Source organism: Chelonoidis abingdonii, chromosome 11, assembly GCF_003597395.2.
Source record: "Chelonoidis abingdonii isolate Lonesome George chromosome 11, CheloAbing_2.0, whole genome shotgun sequence".
NCBI lineage: Eukaryota > Metazoa > Chordata > Testudines > Testudinidae > Chelonoidis > Chelonoidis abingdonii.
Window position 1 is genome coordinate 16,073,399 of NC_133779.1, and position 13,248 is coordinate 16,086,646.

Sequence of the window (13,248 nt, forward strand, 5' to 3'; positions counted from 1 at the left end):
TGTATTTTCTGTGGGGAAATAAATTCTCTGCCTGCCCCATGCTGCAGAATCCCCCCAGGAGCAGAAGTTCATCACAGCACCTGCCCACAGAGCCCGGTTTGGGCAGAGTGGGGCACCCAGGGCTGCTGGGGGGTCACAGACTAGGGCTCAGGAGCTAGTGGGGTGACAGCGTTGAGTCTAGGGATGGGGGCTGCAGAGACCCATGGGGATGGGGGTTGTGGGGACAGGAGCTGATGTGCCTGACTGAATGAGGGAGGCTTGAGGTCAACCAGGGTCTGCATGGGGGAGGCTTCTCAGCTCCCAACATCCCCCCCTCCCCCCCCAAAAAACCTTCTCCCACCCACACCCCAAAATCTCTAGTTTTACTGCCAGGTTCTTCCCCTCTTCCTCAGCTCCTCCGTTACCCCTGACTCCCCCAAGCCTTTGCACTGCTTCTGACAGGTGCAGGAAATACAGTTCTGTTGTGTGATTTAAATGAAATACCCAAAGTTCTGTGTTAATGTGCCTAGTGAGGAATATATTTAAAAAAAAATTACCAGAATCTTTTGTTTTTGGTCTGCAGTGTTACAGACACACTCACAGACAGATATTTTGAAATAAATGACCAAAATAATTGAAACTGTCATGATTATATTGTGTTATTTTGACAAATAAAATCTGCAAGATTTTGCCAAATTTTCAAATATTTGTGCAATATTTTTAATTTTTTGGTACAGAATTCCCCCAGGAGTATACCATTGTCCAGGCTGCTGGGAAGTGAATTCAGTACTGGGGGCGGGGCCAGCTGGACAGCCCCTGGGCCTCGACTCCTCTGTGCATCCCCTGAACAGGGGCAGCCCGGGGGAGCATCCCCCTGGGAAAGGATGGCTGCTCAGCAGCTCCCCCTGGGGGCAGGGATCCCCCCTCCCTTGGCCCTGAACCTCCAGCAGCTGCTGCTGTCCCCTGGCTCAGGACCCCCCAGTGACTCCGTCCTCCTACCCAGCCAGGCTTCCCCTCTGCTGAGCCCAGGGCAGAGCCTGGTTCTGAGCGTCCCACCAGGGCAGGACCCCCCAAGGGTTCAGCTGGATGTGGGTCTGGGAGTGGGGAAGTGGAGCTGGGCCACTCACCTGCTACCACCAGCTCCACGGGGTCGCTGGGGTACGACCAGACAGGCGGGTCTGATTTGGAGCGATAATAGCAGCTGTAGCTCCCTGCGTCCTTCCGGCTCACATTGTGGATGGGAAACTGAGTCATATCCCTAGCCGGCTTCACGTCCTGCAGCGCGTTCGGGTTTCCATCTTTGTACAGAAGGAATCTCATGTTCTGGTGCCGACCCCAACACTGGATGGTCACGGCTCCCCCCAGGGCGACCCCCATGCTGGGGCGCAGGGAGATGGAGGGTTTGGGGTAGTAGGTCTCTGCAGCGAGAAGGAGACAGGCCATGAGACAGACCCCAGCACAGTCACTGCTCCCCGTCCTCACCGCACAATCCCAGAAATGGGCCCCCTGGGAGAAAACCCAGCCAGAGGAAACTCTCTGAGATCCCAGAGATTCCTGGGAGCTTCGCCCGAAACTGCCTGAGGACCTAAACCCAGAGCGCCCCTCTGTACCCCCCAGCCCAGTATCCCCCCTCCCCATCCCCGACTCCCCCCAGCCCCATCTAGGCCGTATCTCCCCCCGATGAATTCACAGCAGCCACCAGTAGCTGCTGCATCTCTGGGTCCTCAGCCAAGTGCCCCTCTGCTGGGCTCAGGGCTCAGGGCGGAGCCCAGCTCTGAACGTCCCATCAGGGCAGACACTCACCAAGAGTCTGGCTGGGTGTAAAGCTGGGAACAGGGACGCCGAGTCGGGCCCCTCACCTGCTACAATGATCCTCACGATGTCACTGGCGTATGACCATAGGGCGTGGGATCGGCAGCTGTAGGCTCCTGCGTCTTCCCACCTGGCGCTGGGGATAGTGAATTCATCCCCAGCAGGATCCAGCTCACAGATTTCGGTTCCATCTTTATACAGAAATAGCCTGCTGCCCCAACACCAACACTGACAGTGGAGGGTGACGGCTGCCCCCGGGGCGATCACCCCCCTGGGGCTGACGGAGATGGAGGGGCTGGACCAAAGGAATGCTGTGTTCACACACAAACAGGAGTGAGATGGGGAGACACAAACCCCTCCCCGTCTGTCTGTAACCTGACCTCAGCACCCAGCCTCAGGGACAGCGCCAGGGCTAACAGACACCTCCCTGCATCCACAGGGAACCTGTGGGCCTGGTTCTGATCTCATAGACTCATAGACTTTAAGGCCAGAAGGGACCATTTTGATCATCTAATCTGACCTCCTGCAAAACGCAGGCCACAGAATCTCACCCACCCACTCCTGGAACAAACCCCTAACCTATGTCTGAGTTACTGAAGTCCTCAAATCGTGGTTTAAAGACCTCAAGGTGCAGAGAATCCTCCAGCAAGTGACCTGTGCCCCACGCTGCAGAGGAAGGTGAAAAACCCCCAAGGCCTCTGCCAGTCTGCCCTGGAGGAAAATTCCTTCCTGACCCCAAATATGGTGATCAGCTAAACCCTGAGCATGTGGGCAAGACTCACCAGCCAGCACCCAGGAAGAATTCTCTCTAGAAACTTCAGAACCCACCCCATCTTACATCCCATCTAAGGGCCATTGGCATATTTTACCTGCTGATAATCAAGACGAATTAATTGCCAAAATCAGCTGTCCCATCATACCATCCCTCCACAAACTATCAAGCTTAGTTTGAAGCCAGATAGGTCTTTTGCCCCCACGAACTGCCCTTGAAGGCTGTTCCAGAACTTACTCCTTAATGGTTAGAAACCTTCAACTAATTTCAAGTCTAAACTTCCAGTGTCCAGTTATACCCGTTTGTTTTGTGTCCACATTGGTACTAAGCTTAAATAATCCTCTCCCTCCCTATATTACATCCTCTGATATATTATAAAGGGCAATCATATCCCCCTCAGCCTTCTTTTGGTAGGCGAAACAAGCCAAGCTCTTATCTCCTTCATCAACAGGTTTCTATTCCTCGAGATCATCTAGTAGCCCGTCTCTGAACCTGTTCCAGTTTGAATTCATCCTTCTTAACATGGAGACCAGAACTGCACACAGTATTCCAGATGAGGTCTCACCAGTGCCTTGTTAACGGTACTAACGCCCCCTTATCTCTACTGGAAATACCTCGCTGATGCATCCAAGACCGCATTTGCTTTTTCACGGCCAATCACATTGGCGCTCATAGTCATCCTGATCAACCATACTCCGAGGTCCTTCTCCTCCTCGTTACTTCCAACTGATGTGCCCCATTTATAACTAAAATTCTGTTATTCATCCTAAATGCAGGACCTTGTACTTTTCACTATTACATTTCATCCTATTACTCTTACTCCAGTTTACATGGTCATCCAGATCTTCTGTAGGATCCCGGTCCTTGTCTGTAATGGCAACACCTCCGCGTTGTGTCTCTGCAAACTTATTGCGCATTCCACTTTTTGTGCCAAGGTCAGTATAAAAAAGGTTAAATCGATTGGTCCCAAAACCGATCCTGAGGAACTCCATCTAGTAACCTCCTTCCAGCCTGACAGTTCCCTTTCATACAACCCTTGTAGTCTCCCTTTAACCAGTTCCTTATGACCTTTCAATTTTCACATTGATTCCCCACCTTTTCCAAGTTTAGGTAAAATTGCGCCAGTGTGAAACCAATGACAAATGCCTTCCTGAAATCGAGGAAATTAGATACACTAGGTTTCTTGTGTAAAAAATCTGTTATCTTCTCAAAGAAGGAGATCAGGTTGGTTTGGCACAATCTACCTCTAGTAAAACCATGTTGTAATTTGTCCCAATTACCATTGACCTCAATGTCCTTAACTACTTTCTCAGCCCAGATCTCAGCCCGTCGGGGTCAATCTAGAGTCACCCCTGACTGCACTGGGGATCATCCCCATGGGGTCAATTACAGGAGGTTGAAGTGAGTTTCGGGGTGAAGGTTCAGGGCTCAGATCCTCTTCCCCCCCCCAAGCCTTGTCCTAAACACTAAAGTTTCCCCAGCCTCATAGATACTCACATTCTGAGATCCCGCTCTGCCCGGCCAGCCAGCAGCCTGGAGAGGAGACGGGTCATTAGGGACCAGATCCCAGAGCAACTGGATCCTACACCCTGGGCTCAGATCCCCACCATGGACAAATGCGCTGATGTCAGAACCGCCCCCCCAATGGAGACACACTCTTGTATCAGACACCTACACCAATGGGCACATGCCCTGGTTTCACATCCCCCCCCCATTGAGACACACCCTGGTCTCAGACCCTGACACAGAGTCACCGGGTGATGCTCTGGATCACTCCCCACAAAGCCAGTCAGGACTTTGGGGATCCTCCTCTCCCTCGGAGCAGACTTTTTCAGGGCAAGAAGCTCACACGGCTTCACCTCCTGGGTCTCTCCTTGGAGCATTCAGCATTCTCTGCCCCTCCGTGCGGTTCCCCCAGTGAATCTGCCCCAGCGGGGTCCTGGGGAAGCCACAGGGTCCTGCATCCCCACTTCGCAGTCAGACGTGACTCTCAGCCAGCCAGTAACACAGAGGTTTATTCAATGACAGGAACAGGGTCTAAAACAGAGCTTGTATGTACCACGAACCGGACCCCTTAGCCGAGTCCATTCTGGGGGGCAGTGAGCCAGACCCCCACATCTGCACTTCACTACTCATCCCCAGCCAGCTCCAGACTGAAAACCCCTCCAGCCCCTCCTCTCTGCTCAGCCCCTTTCCCGGGCCAGGAGGTCACCTGATCTTTGTCTCCAACACCTTTAGCATCCCCTTGCAGGGGGGGATGGGCTTGGCCATTAGTTGCCAGGTGACAGAGAGTCGGCCAGGAACTGAGCGCCCCACCCCCCCCAACAGTATTCAGAGAAAACATTAAGAACTTTTCCAGTCACAGACCCCCAACCCCACGGGAACACATCCTGGTCTCAGATACCCTCCTTCCCCCGGGTACCTGCCCTGGTCTCAGATCCCCCCCATGGACACACTCCCTGGCAGTCTCCAATACTCACCGAGGAAGAGGACTGTGAGAGCAGATGCCATGACGGGGGCAGCGAGGGGCCCCTCTGCGCTGCCACCAACACCCAGGTGCCCAGCTCCACCGAGCCTCAAATGAAGAACTCAGCTGGGAACTGCAGACACAGGAAGTCAGGGATGGCTCATCTCTTCCTGCATCCCTCACACATTGGCTCTAATCTGCCGGCCAGATCTACTGGAGCCAAAATAAGCTGCGGTCTCTGCAACGCCCAGGAAATCCTGGGGCTGTCAGCTTGGTCAAGTGTCACGTAAGTTTCAGCATTTCCATGTCTCTGTGGGCAGTGGGGACAGGTCACACGCAATGTACTCTGCACCCTTGGGGAAGGTGCACTGGGATGGGAACCAGGAGACCACCAGGTCTGGTCTTCAATCTTCCACTGCAGATTTCTCCTGTCCCCAATTATTACATTTTGGATTCAAGCAACTAAGGACCCATTTAGGTAAAATTAATACATGATCATGCAATTAAAGGATGGCATCATAATGCATGTGCTCAAGCAGGCAGAGTTAAGGGTGTTCAGGAAACCTTAACTGGCATTTCCTGGTGCTGGAGGGTTTGACTCTGCAGCCTTCCCTCTCAGTCTGCAAACTTGCCCATGTGCAACACGAGCCATGGCACCGAGTGAGGCTCCTCTGTTGAGAGATTCTTTTCCCTGCATGGCCGGATCCAGGCTCCTGGGGGTGCAGAGAGATAGTCGGTTAAAGAAGCCCGTGTTGCCCAGGCCCAGCTCCTGGGAGGAACAAGGGGCACAAAATGGGCGGGTGTTGGAGGCAGCTAGACTCTCAAGGCATTGCCTTGCTATCTACAGCAGGGAAAATTCCTGCCGGTATCCTCTTAAACCGATTACTTCCCCTTGCTGAGGCAATTGTGCTGGAATCTCAGTGCAGCTTTAGACATGAACTTCGTTGCCTGCCAGATCCAGGAAAAATCTCGGGAACAAAATCCGCACCAGTACGTGGCTTTCATCGACTTGACAAAGGCCTTTGACTCTGTCAATCACGGAGCCCTGTGGAAGGGTCTGGCCAGATCTGGCTGCCCTCCAATATCTATTAAGGTCCTGAGGCTTCTCCACAAGCAGATGACTGCCCCAGTTCTCTGTAATGGCCATTGGTCATCGAAACTGAGGTTAAGCAAGGATCCGTCATTGCCCCAACCCTGTTTTCAACCTATTTAGCAGTAGATCGTCCTTATTAAAGATCACCCCCACAGCCCCCATGGAGTTGACATTCAATACAGAATGGAGGGGTGGCTCTTTAATCAACATCTCCGCTTGAAGTCTAAAGTCTTCAGGGCATCCAGTACTGATCTTCAGTCCGCCGACGATTGTGTCATCCTGGTGCATGCTGAGAATGACCTTCAGCCCACACTGGATTTTCTTGCACACACTTACCGAAGCCTACGATGCTCACTCATATTGGAGAAGAACAGAGTTCTTATTTTTTTTGGTTGGGTGCAGCAAAGTCAGACGCTTTATTTTTAAGCAATTGCAGAGGGAGGGAGGGCGCTAGGACACAGGGTTCCCCCTCCTAGGCAGGTTTCTCTCTATGCTCAGGTATCGTCACCCTGGTATCCCATCACCAATGCAGACAGTCCCATCAGACCATTTAATCTGGCCCTTGAGCTCCCGCCAGGGAGTGGGAGCAGGGACTTGCCCCGCTCTGTGTGTGCCTTGGCTCCTGGAAGCAGCAGCATGTCCCCCTTCCGGCTCCTACACGTAGGGGCAGCCAGGGGGCTCCACATGCTGCTTCCACCCCAAACGCCAGCACTGCAGCTCCCATTGGCTGGGAACCGCAGCCAATGGGAGCTGCAGGGCCGGCACCTGCAGACTTGGCAGCGCATAGAGCTGCCTGGCTGTGCCTCCATGTAGGAGCTGGAGAGGGGACATGCTGCTGCTTCCGGGAGCTGCTTGAGGTAAGCGCCGCCCAGAGCCTGCACCCCTGATCCCATGCCCCAGCCCTGATCCCCTTCTTGCCCTCCAAACCCTTTGATTCCCAGCCCCACCCCACAGCCAGCAACCCCTGCACCCTAACCTCCCGCCCCAGCCTGGAGCCCCCTCCCGTGCCCTGAATTCCTCATTTCTGGCCCCACCTCAGAGTCCGCACCCCCAGCCGGAGCCCTTACCCTGTCCCACCTCCCAACCCTCAATTTCATGAACATTCATGGCCCGCCATACAATTTCCATGCCCAGATGTGGCCCTCGGGCCAAAAAATTTGCCCATCCCAGTCTAGTGGGTTGGGGGCAGGGGGACAATGGAGCTGGGATTCAGGGGGACCAATTAAAAACTGAGCCAAGGAAGCACTTTTCCCCATGACACGCAATTGGCCTGTGGAACTCATTGCTACAGGATTTGGCATAAGCCCAAGGACTTGGCACATCCCAGGCTTCCAAAACGCCCCTTTGCCAGGACACATACGTGAATGGCGACAGGGATTAGGGCAGCTGATTTGCTGGGACGGCTGCCACTCAAACTGACCAGCCTGTTTCTTTGTGCTCCCCGCCTCCCAGGGTCAATCCATTTGTCTCTACCCGCTGCAGTGACTGTCTCTTCATTCTGTGACTGTACAGCGCCTGGCGCGGGGCAGCCCTGGCCCGGCCCATTTAGGAGCAGTGGCAAGGCAAGTATTGGTAATGAATGATAATAAGGAGCATGGAGGAGGAGGGTCATGAGGATCTGGGAGTGGATGGAGCAGCAAAGGGTTAATTTAAGGGTTAATTTAAAGGATTAACGGTTAAATTAATTTCAAGGGTCCCTGTTATGGGAGGGAGGAGACTGAACAGCTGATGAATTATATCAGCTCACCACTAGAGGGTGCTGTCCCTTCCCCAGGCTCCCGCCCTCCCAATAGGCTGGGACATGAAGGGTTAATCTAAAGCGGCTCTCTCCCTCCGCCCCCTACCTATGGGCGGATTTAATGACCAGTTAGGAAGCTCCCGGATGTCACCACCAGGGGGCGCTGTAGCCCCCATGGGCTGGGAAGCGAAGGGTTAATTTAAAGGGATCCCCTAGGGACGGGGTGGGGGGGAATAGCTTGGCAGTTCCAGGATGTCACCACCAGGGGGCGCTGCCCCTCCCCATAGCCCCCCCCAATCTCCCCGCCTGCATAATACCGCCCCCCCCGCGCCAAACCTCCGCTCGCTCACTCGCGCTCCACCTCCCTGCCCGCCGGGCGCCCCTGCGCCCACCCCGGCCCCCCAGCCCCATGTGCCGCCCGAGGCGGTGAGCCAGGGGACCCAGGCGTCCGGGCAGAGGGTCCCCCACACGTGCGCCCAGAGCGGGCTATGGGGGCCCCCCAGGGGTACCAGGCGTCGTGGTGGGTTTACCTGCTCCACCAGGTGCCGCGCACCAATTTCCAGTTCGAGGTGGTGGAGAGCAGCTTTGCCCCCCAGGATAGGGAGTACCAGCAGGTAAGGGGGGCACGGGGAGGGCAGTAAGGAGGGCGGGGGAATAGATGGACAGAAGCAGGTTGAAAGGGAGGGAGAGATGGAGAGAGAAAAAGGAGGGAGAAAGAGAGATGGATGGAGCAGTGGAGTGCTGGAGGAAGGGGATGGATAGAAGGAGACAGGAGGGGGAGAGATGGATGGAGCGTGTGAGTGCTGGAGGAAGGGGATGGATAGAAGGAGACAGGAGGGATGAGGAGAGATGGTGGGCTGGAACAGTGTGAGTGCTGGGGGGAAGGGGATGGATAGAAAGAGACAGGAGGGATGGAGGAGAGATGGATGGAGCAGTGTGAGTGCTGGAGGGAAGGGAATGGATGGAGGGAGGGAGGAGAGATGGATGGAGCAGTGTGAGTGCTGGAGGGAAGGGGATGGATAGAAGGAGGATGGAGAGATGGAGGAGAGATGGATGGAGCAGTGTGAGCGTTGGAGGAAGGGGATGGATAGAAGGAGACAGGAGGGATGGAGGAGAGATGGATGGAGCAGTGTGAGTGCTGGAGGATGAGGATGGATAGAAAGAGACGGGAGGGGATGGAGGAGTTGAGGAGGGAGGGAGACAGAAAGAGGAGAGGGATGGACAGACTGGAGCAATGTAGGGACCCGAGGAGAGAGAGAGAGGGAGAGAGGTAGCAGCTGAAGGGATCAAGAGAAGTGAAGGTGAGCCTGGTCCCAACGCTGGGACAGACAGGAGGGCAGAGGGAGTGCAGAGCTGGGAAGGGGGCAGAGTGAGCGCAAGTGGGGTGGAAGGGACACGTCTGTGTCCTGGGTCTGGCCAGGCAGTGGGGCCAGCAGGGGTGGAGGGGGGGGTAATTGACCGGGGAGTGTGTGTCTAATCTCTTGTTATGCTGGGAGCCACCTGTTATGTGTGCTGGGGGGAGGCTGGGGCGGGGTCGTACCCTACTTCAGATGTAACCATCCAGGGCCCCACCAATAGGGGCAGCTTCTCTCCCTACAGTGGGGGGGAGGGCACGCAGTCTGTCCGTCCATCTATCCCCAGAGCTGCCTGTCTGTCCCCAGGCACTCACCTCTATCCATCCAGGCCCATACACAGCCCTTTATCTATTTATCCCCATCCCTCTATCTCCATTCTCATCCCTGCTTCCATCCTTCCATCCCATCCCTGTGTCTATCCAGCCATCCGTCCCCACACTCCTCTACCTCCATCCCCATCCCTCCATCCATCTGTCTTTCCATCCCTGTTCAAACTACTCAACCACTCAGACAGTGACGTTAGCTAGATATAGAATTACATTAACATGTTACCTCCATCCCCCCCAAAAAACTTCCTGTGTATCTCTGAGGCGCCCCCTAGTTACCCAGTCCCTGAACCTGTTGTCTCCTCTCAAGGGGGCTCCCATCTGGCCTGATTCCCAGACACCTAGATTTAAAGGTAACCCTGCATAATCCAGGCCTGAGAGATTCCTGCAGGGAAGAGCCATGAGGATACCCCAAGGCCTGGAGAACATTTGCACGGGGTGTCCCGTGAAATTAAACTTCACAAGTAATCCAAGGCAAGGCGTCATTGGCCTGTGGAACTCCTTGCCACCGGGTGGCGTAGGGACCAGGATCTTAGCAAGTTAGGAAGCCTAGATGGGCACCAACAATATCCAGAGCTGTCATTAACGAGGATCCAAATTCCAGCTGGGCCACTCAACCTCAGGCTTAAACCGAGTTTGCAGATGCAAGATTAGGATGAAAACTGTGTGGATGCAGGGTTCTTAGACCTTGTGGCCATGGAGTTCTTAGACCTTCCTCTGAATTATCCGGGCGAGGTGTCCAAGCCAGTGTGCCTCTAAAACCCATCTAGGGGCTGGTCCTTGGAGGGTTTAAGAACAAGTGGAACGAACGCCAACCGGAGCTGATCTAAGTTGACTTGGAGATGATGTAATGACCCCCTAAGATCTCTTCCGGCCCCACAGTTCTAGGATAACACATGGTGCAATTGAGCAGACGAGCTAGTACGAAATAATCCGATGCACGGTGGACATCCTAGAAAGACATCCCCACACCTCATCTGAGCACAGGTCACGTTCATCCCTGCTTTGAGCGCCATTATCTGCAGTTGATTCACATTTTGCAGCCCCAAACAGAGACAGTGGGAAATGCCCCTCTGAAGTGGGGGCCTCCCCACGCTGTCTGAGAAGGGACCAGTTACTCAGATAGTCCCACAGCTGAGGGGAATTCAGTGACCTGAGCGACCCCTGACTGGGATGCTGCAGACCTTGGAAACTAGTAAGAGGGTCTTCAAGCTGGATCCAGGAGTGAAGGGTGGGCCCGGGCTCCCCTACCGACCACTGGGTAAGGGGCACAGGCTGAACTGTGGGATGGTTCATCCTGTTTGACTTTGATACCCCGGGAGGGGGAAAGTGTGTCGTGAGCACGGAGGGCCAAGCCATGACGAGGGAGCACTCCGAGAGAGAGACTGCAGTGTGCACGACTGAGTGACGGAAGGGGGCATCGGACCTGGAAGGAACTAATTCCCAGAGCAGCCAGGAGGAGGCGCCCTAACAGCAAGCAAGCCCCGTGACAGCCCTGACACTGGCAGGAGATGAATTAGGGGAGTTGAGTCCAGATGATCCACTCGCCAAGACTGTGGAGGAAGCTGGGGGATGTTGCCCCCAAATCTGGTGATCAGTCAGACCCTGAGCATCAGAGCAAGATGCCACCAGCCAGGCTGCTGGACCAAGCTGAACCAAAATATGGGCCCCTCTGATTGTCGTATAAACATGTCCTCACACAGGGAGTCATCCCGATATAGCAACGGCACATCCAACCTGGCTCGGGAATAGCATCTCCATGTAAACAATCAAAGAGACTCAGGAGTTCACTTGATTGGGCCCAGCCAAAAGGGGTGACTTTTCCACGGTCTAGAAATTCAGAAGGACGCAAGACTGGAAGGTCACTGAGTGCAGTTCCCTGCTATCATCAGCAACATCATCCTGCTGTCCCATTCATAGATGTACAGCTCCATCATCAAACCACTTAGGCTGATCCAGATGTTTAGAAACTTTCTTCTAATTTCCAGCCTCAGTTTATCCATGCCCATTTGTTCCTGAGCCAGGCACTGTTCTTCGGTTTCAACACACCTTCTCCCTCCCTGCCATTTGCCCCCCTGAAAGCGATCAGATCCCCTCCCAGCCTCCTTTTTAACCTAAATATGCCAAACTTTTTGAGTTTCTTCTCGTAAAATGGACTGTCCGGTCTCCGGATCATCCCAGCAACTGGTCCAGTTCGGGTTCCTTGTTCTTGCCTGTGAGAGGCCAGAATTGGACACGGCATCCCAGAAAAGCTAAAGCAAGATCAATCCAGATGAGAAATATCTACGGTGCAAACTTTTACCAGTGAGGATAATGAGCCATTGGAAGAGCTCCCCTAGGAATGAGGTAGAGTCTCCATTCCTTAGAGTCTGATCTACTGGATCTTTTCCTCCATCATATTAGTGCAAGTGAATTAACATAACTGAGTCGAAACACCTTCTCAGCGCTTCTCAAGACCCATCTTCAAAGACTTGTCTACACACAATCATGGTCCCACTATACCTCTTCCTTGGAGGGGCTGCAGGAATACGGGTTGCTTATACTGCTATAGCTATTCCTGGCTGGGGAAGGGAATAAACTGAACGGGTATCAAGCAGCATAGCCTAATGGAGGGTCCCAGACTGGGACTAAAGAGACCTTGTTCTGCTGGGGGACTGTGGAGAGGTCACTGCCTCAGTTAATGCGGATAATTACACTGACCTCCTTGGTCGGGTGCTTTGAGATCTACCAATGGGCTATTAAACCTCAGACTTCAGGCTTAAGCCAAGATCTTTGCTACAAGATTAGGATGGAAACGACGTGTGTGCAGGTTCTTTCACATCGGCGACCAGAAAGTTCTGAGACCTTCCTCTGGTAGGGAAAGACCTGGGCAGTTTGATTTTGATACTGATGCTGTACCCCCGATCTATAACAAATGCATTCCAGGTATAAAATTGCCCATCGAGTGGCCTCTCTGAAAGTCTGCGTTGGCTGCTTTGAGAGTCGAACCATCAGAGGCATTGCCCCAACTCAGTGTCTTTATATCAAATTAAGACTCAAACGGAAGTAACAAAGTGTGAATTCAAAAAATAAAATTCGCTGATTGAAAAGATCAAGAGGTAACTTGATTACGATGTCGTGGTACCTTCCCGGGGAGGAAGTATCAGCTACTCTTTGACCTGGAAGGCTGAAGACCCAAGGGCTGGAAGCCAGACACCTTCAAACTGGGAAGAAGACACCAGTTTTGAACAGCGGGGGCTGGGGGACGGTGTAATTTAACTGAGTCAAAAAGCCTCATCCGAATAAGCTACCAAGGGAAGTGGCAGAGTCTATCTCTTGATGGCTGATTGACCTCCTCCAAGCCCCCCCAACTAGAGGTCTGGCCCCATTGCCTCTGATGGAGCGATGGCCAATTGACACCCCTCCTCCCCTTTCCAGCTGGAGGTCTGGCCCCATTGACAGAGCAAGGGAAGATTGACATCAGCTGAGGATCTATCTCTGGGCAGATTAAGACCAAATCTGGCCTCCACCCCCAATCCTGTCCTGGGGATTACGAGATGCAAATATCAAAAATGCACCTCTTTTTTTAAAAACAAAATGCAGATTAGCTGGGAATTAATGTGTGTCAGGAGTCATCTGCGTAACAGGCGGGAGGCAGCTTGTTTATGATCTTTAATCCTGTCTATCCATCCCTCCTTCCCCCCACACCCCTCCATCCCTCCCCCCA

The 13,248-nt window shown here is 53.6% G+C and overlaps 2 protein-coding genes across 2 annotated transcripts in view; one reads left to right on the forward strand and one right to left on the reverse strand.

Annotated features, from left to right (window-relative positions):
• The window catches only part of LOC116834899 (alpha-1B-glycoprotein-like), a 110,440-nt gene extending 108,874 nt beyond the window's left edge, over window positions 1–1,566 (reverse strand). Inside the window, exon 1 of the mRNA XM_075071268.1 lies at window positions 1,107–1,566. Coding sequence (XP_074927369.1) covers window positions 1,107–1,422 — 316 coding nt within the window. The 5' untranslated portion in view covers window positions 1,423–1,566. The remainder of the gene's footprint in view (window positions 1–1,106) is intronic.
• A 6,658-nt stretch (window positions 1,567–8,224) lies between these two features.
• The window catches only part of TTYH1 (tweety family member 1), a 27,117-nt gene continuing 22,093 nt past the window's right edge, over window positions 8,225–13,248 (forward strand). Inside the window, exon 1 of the mRNA XM_075070528.1 lies at window positions 8,225–8,475. Coding sequence (XP_074926629.1) covers window positions 8,350–8,475 — 126 coding nt within the window. The 5' untranslated portion in view covers window positions 8,225–8,349. The remainder of the gene's footprint in view (window positions 8,476–13,248) is intronic.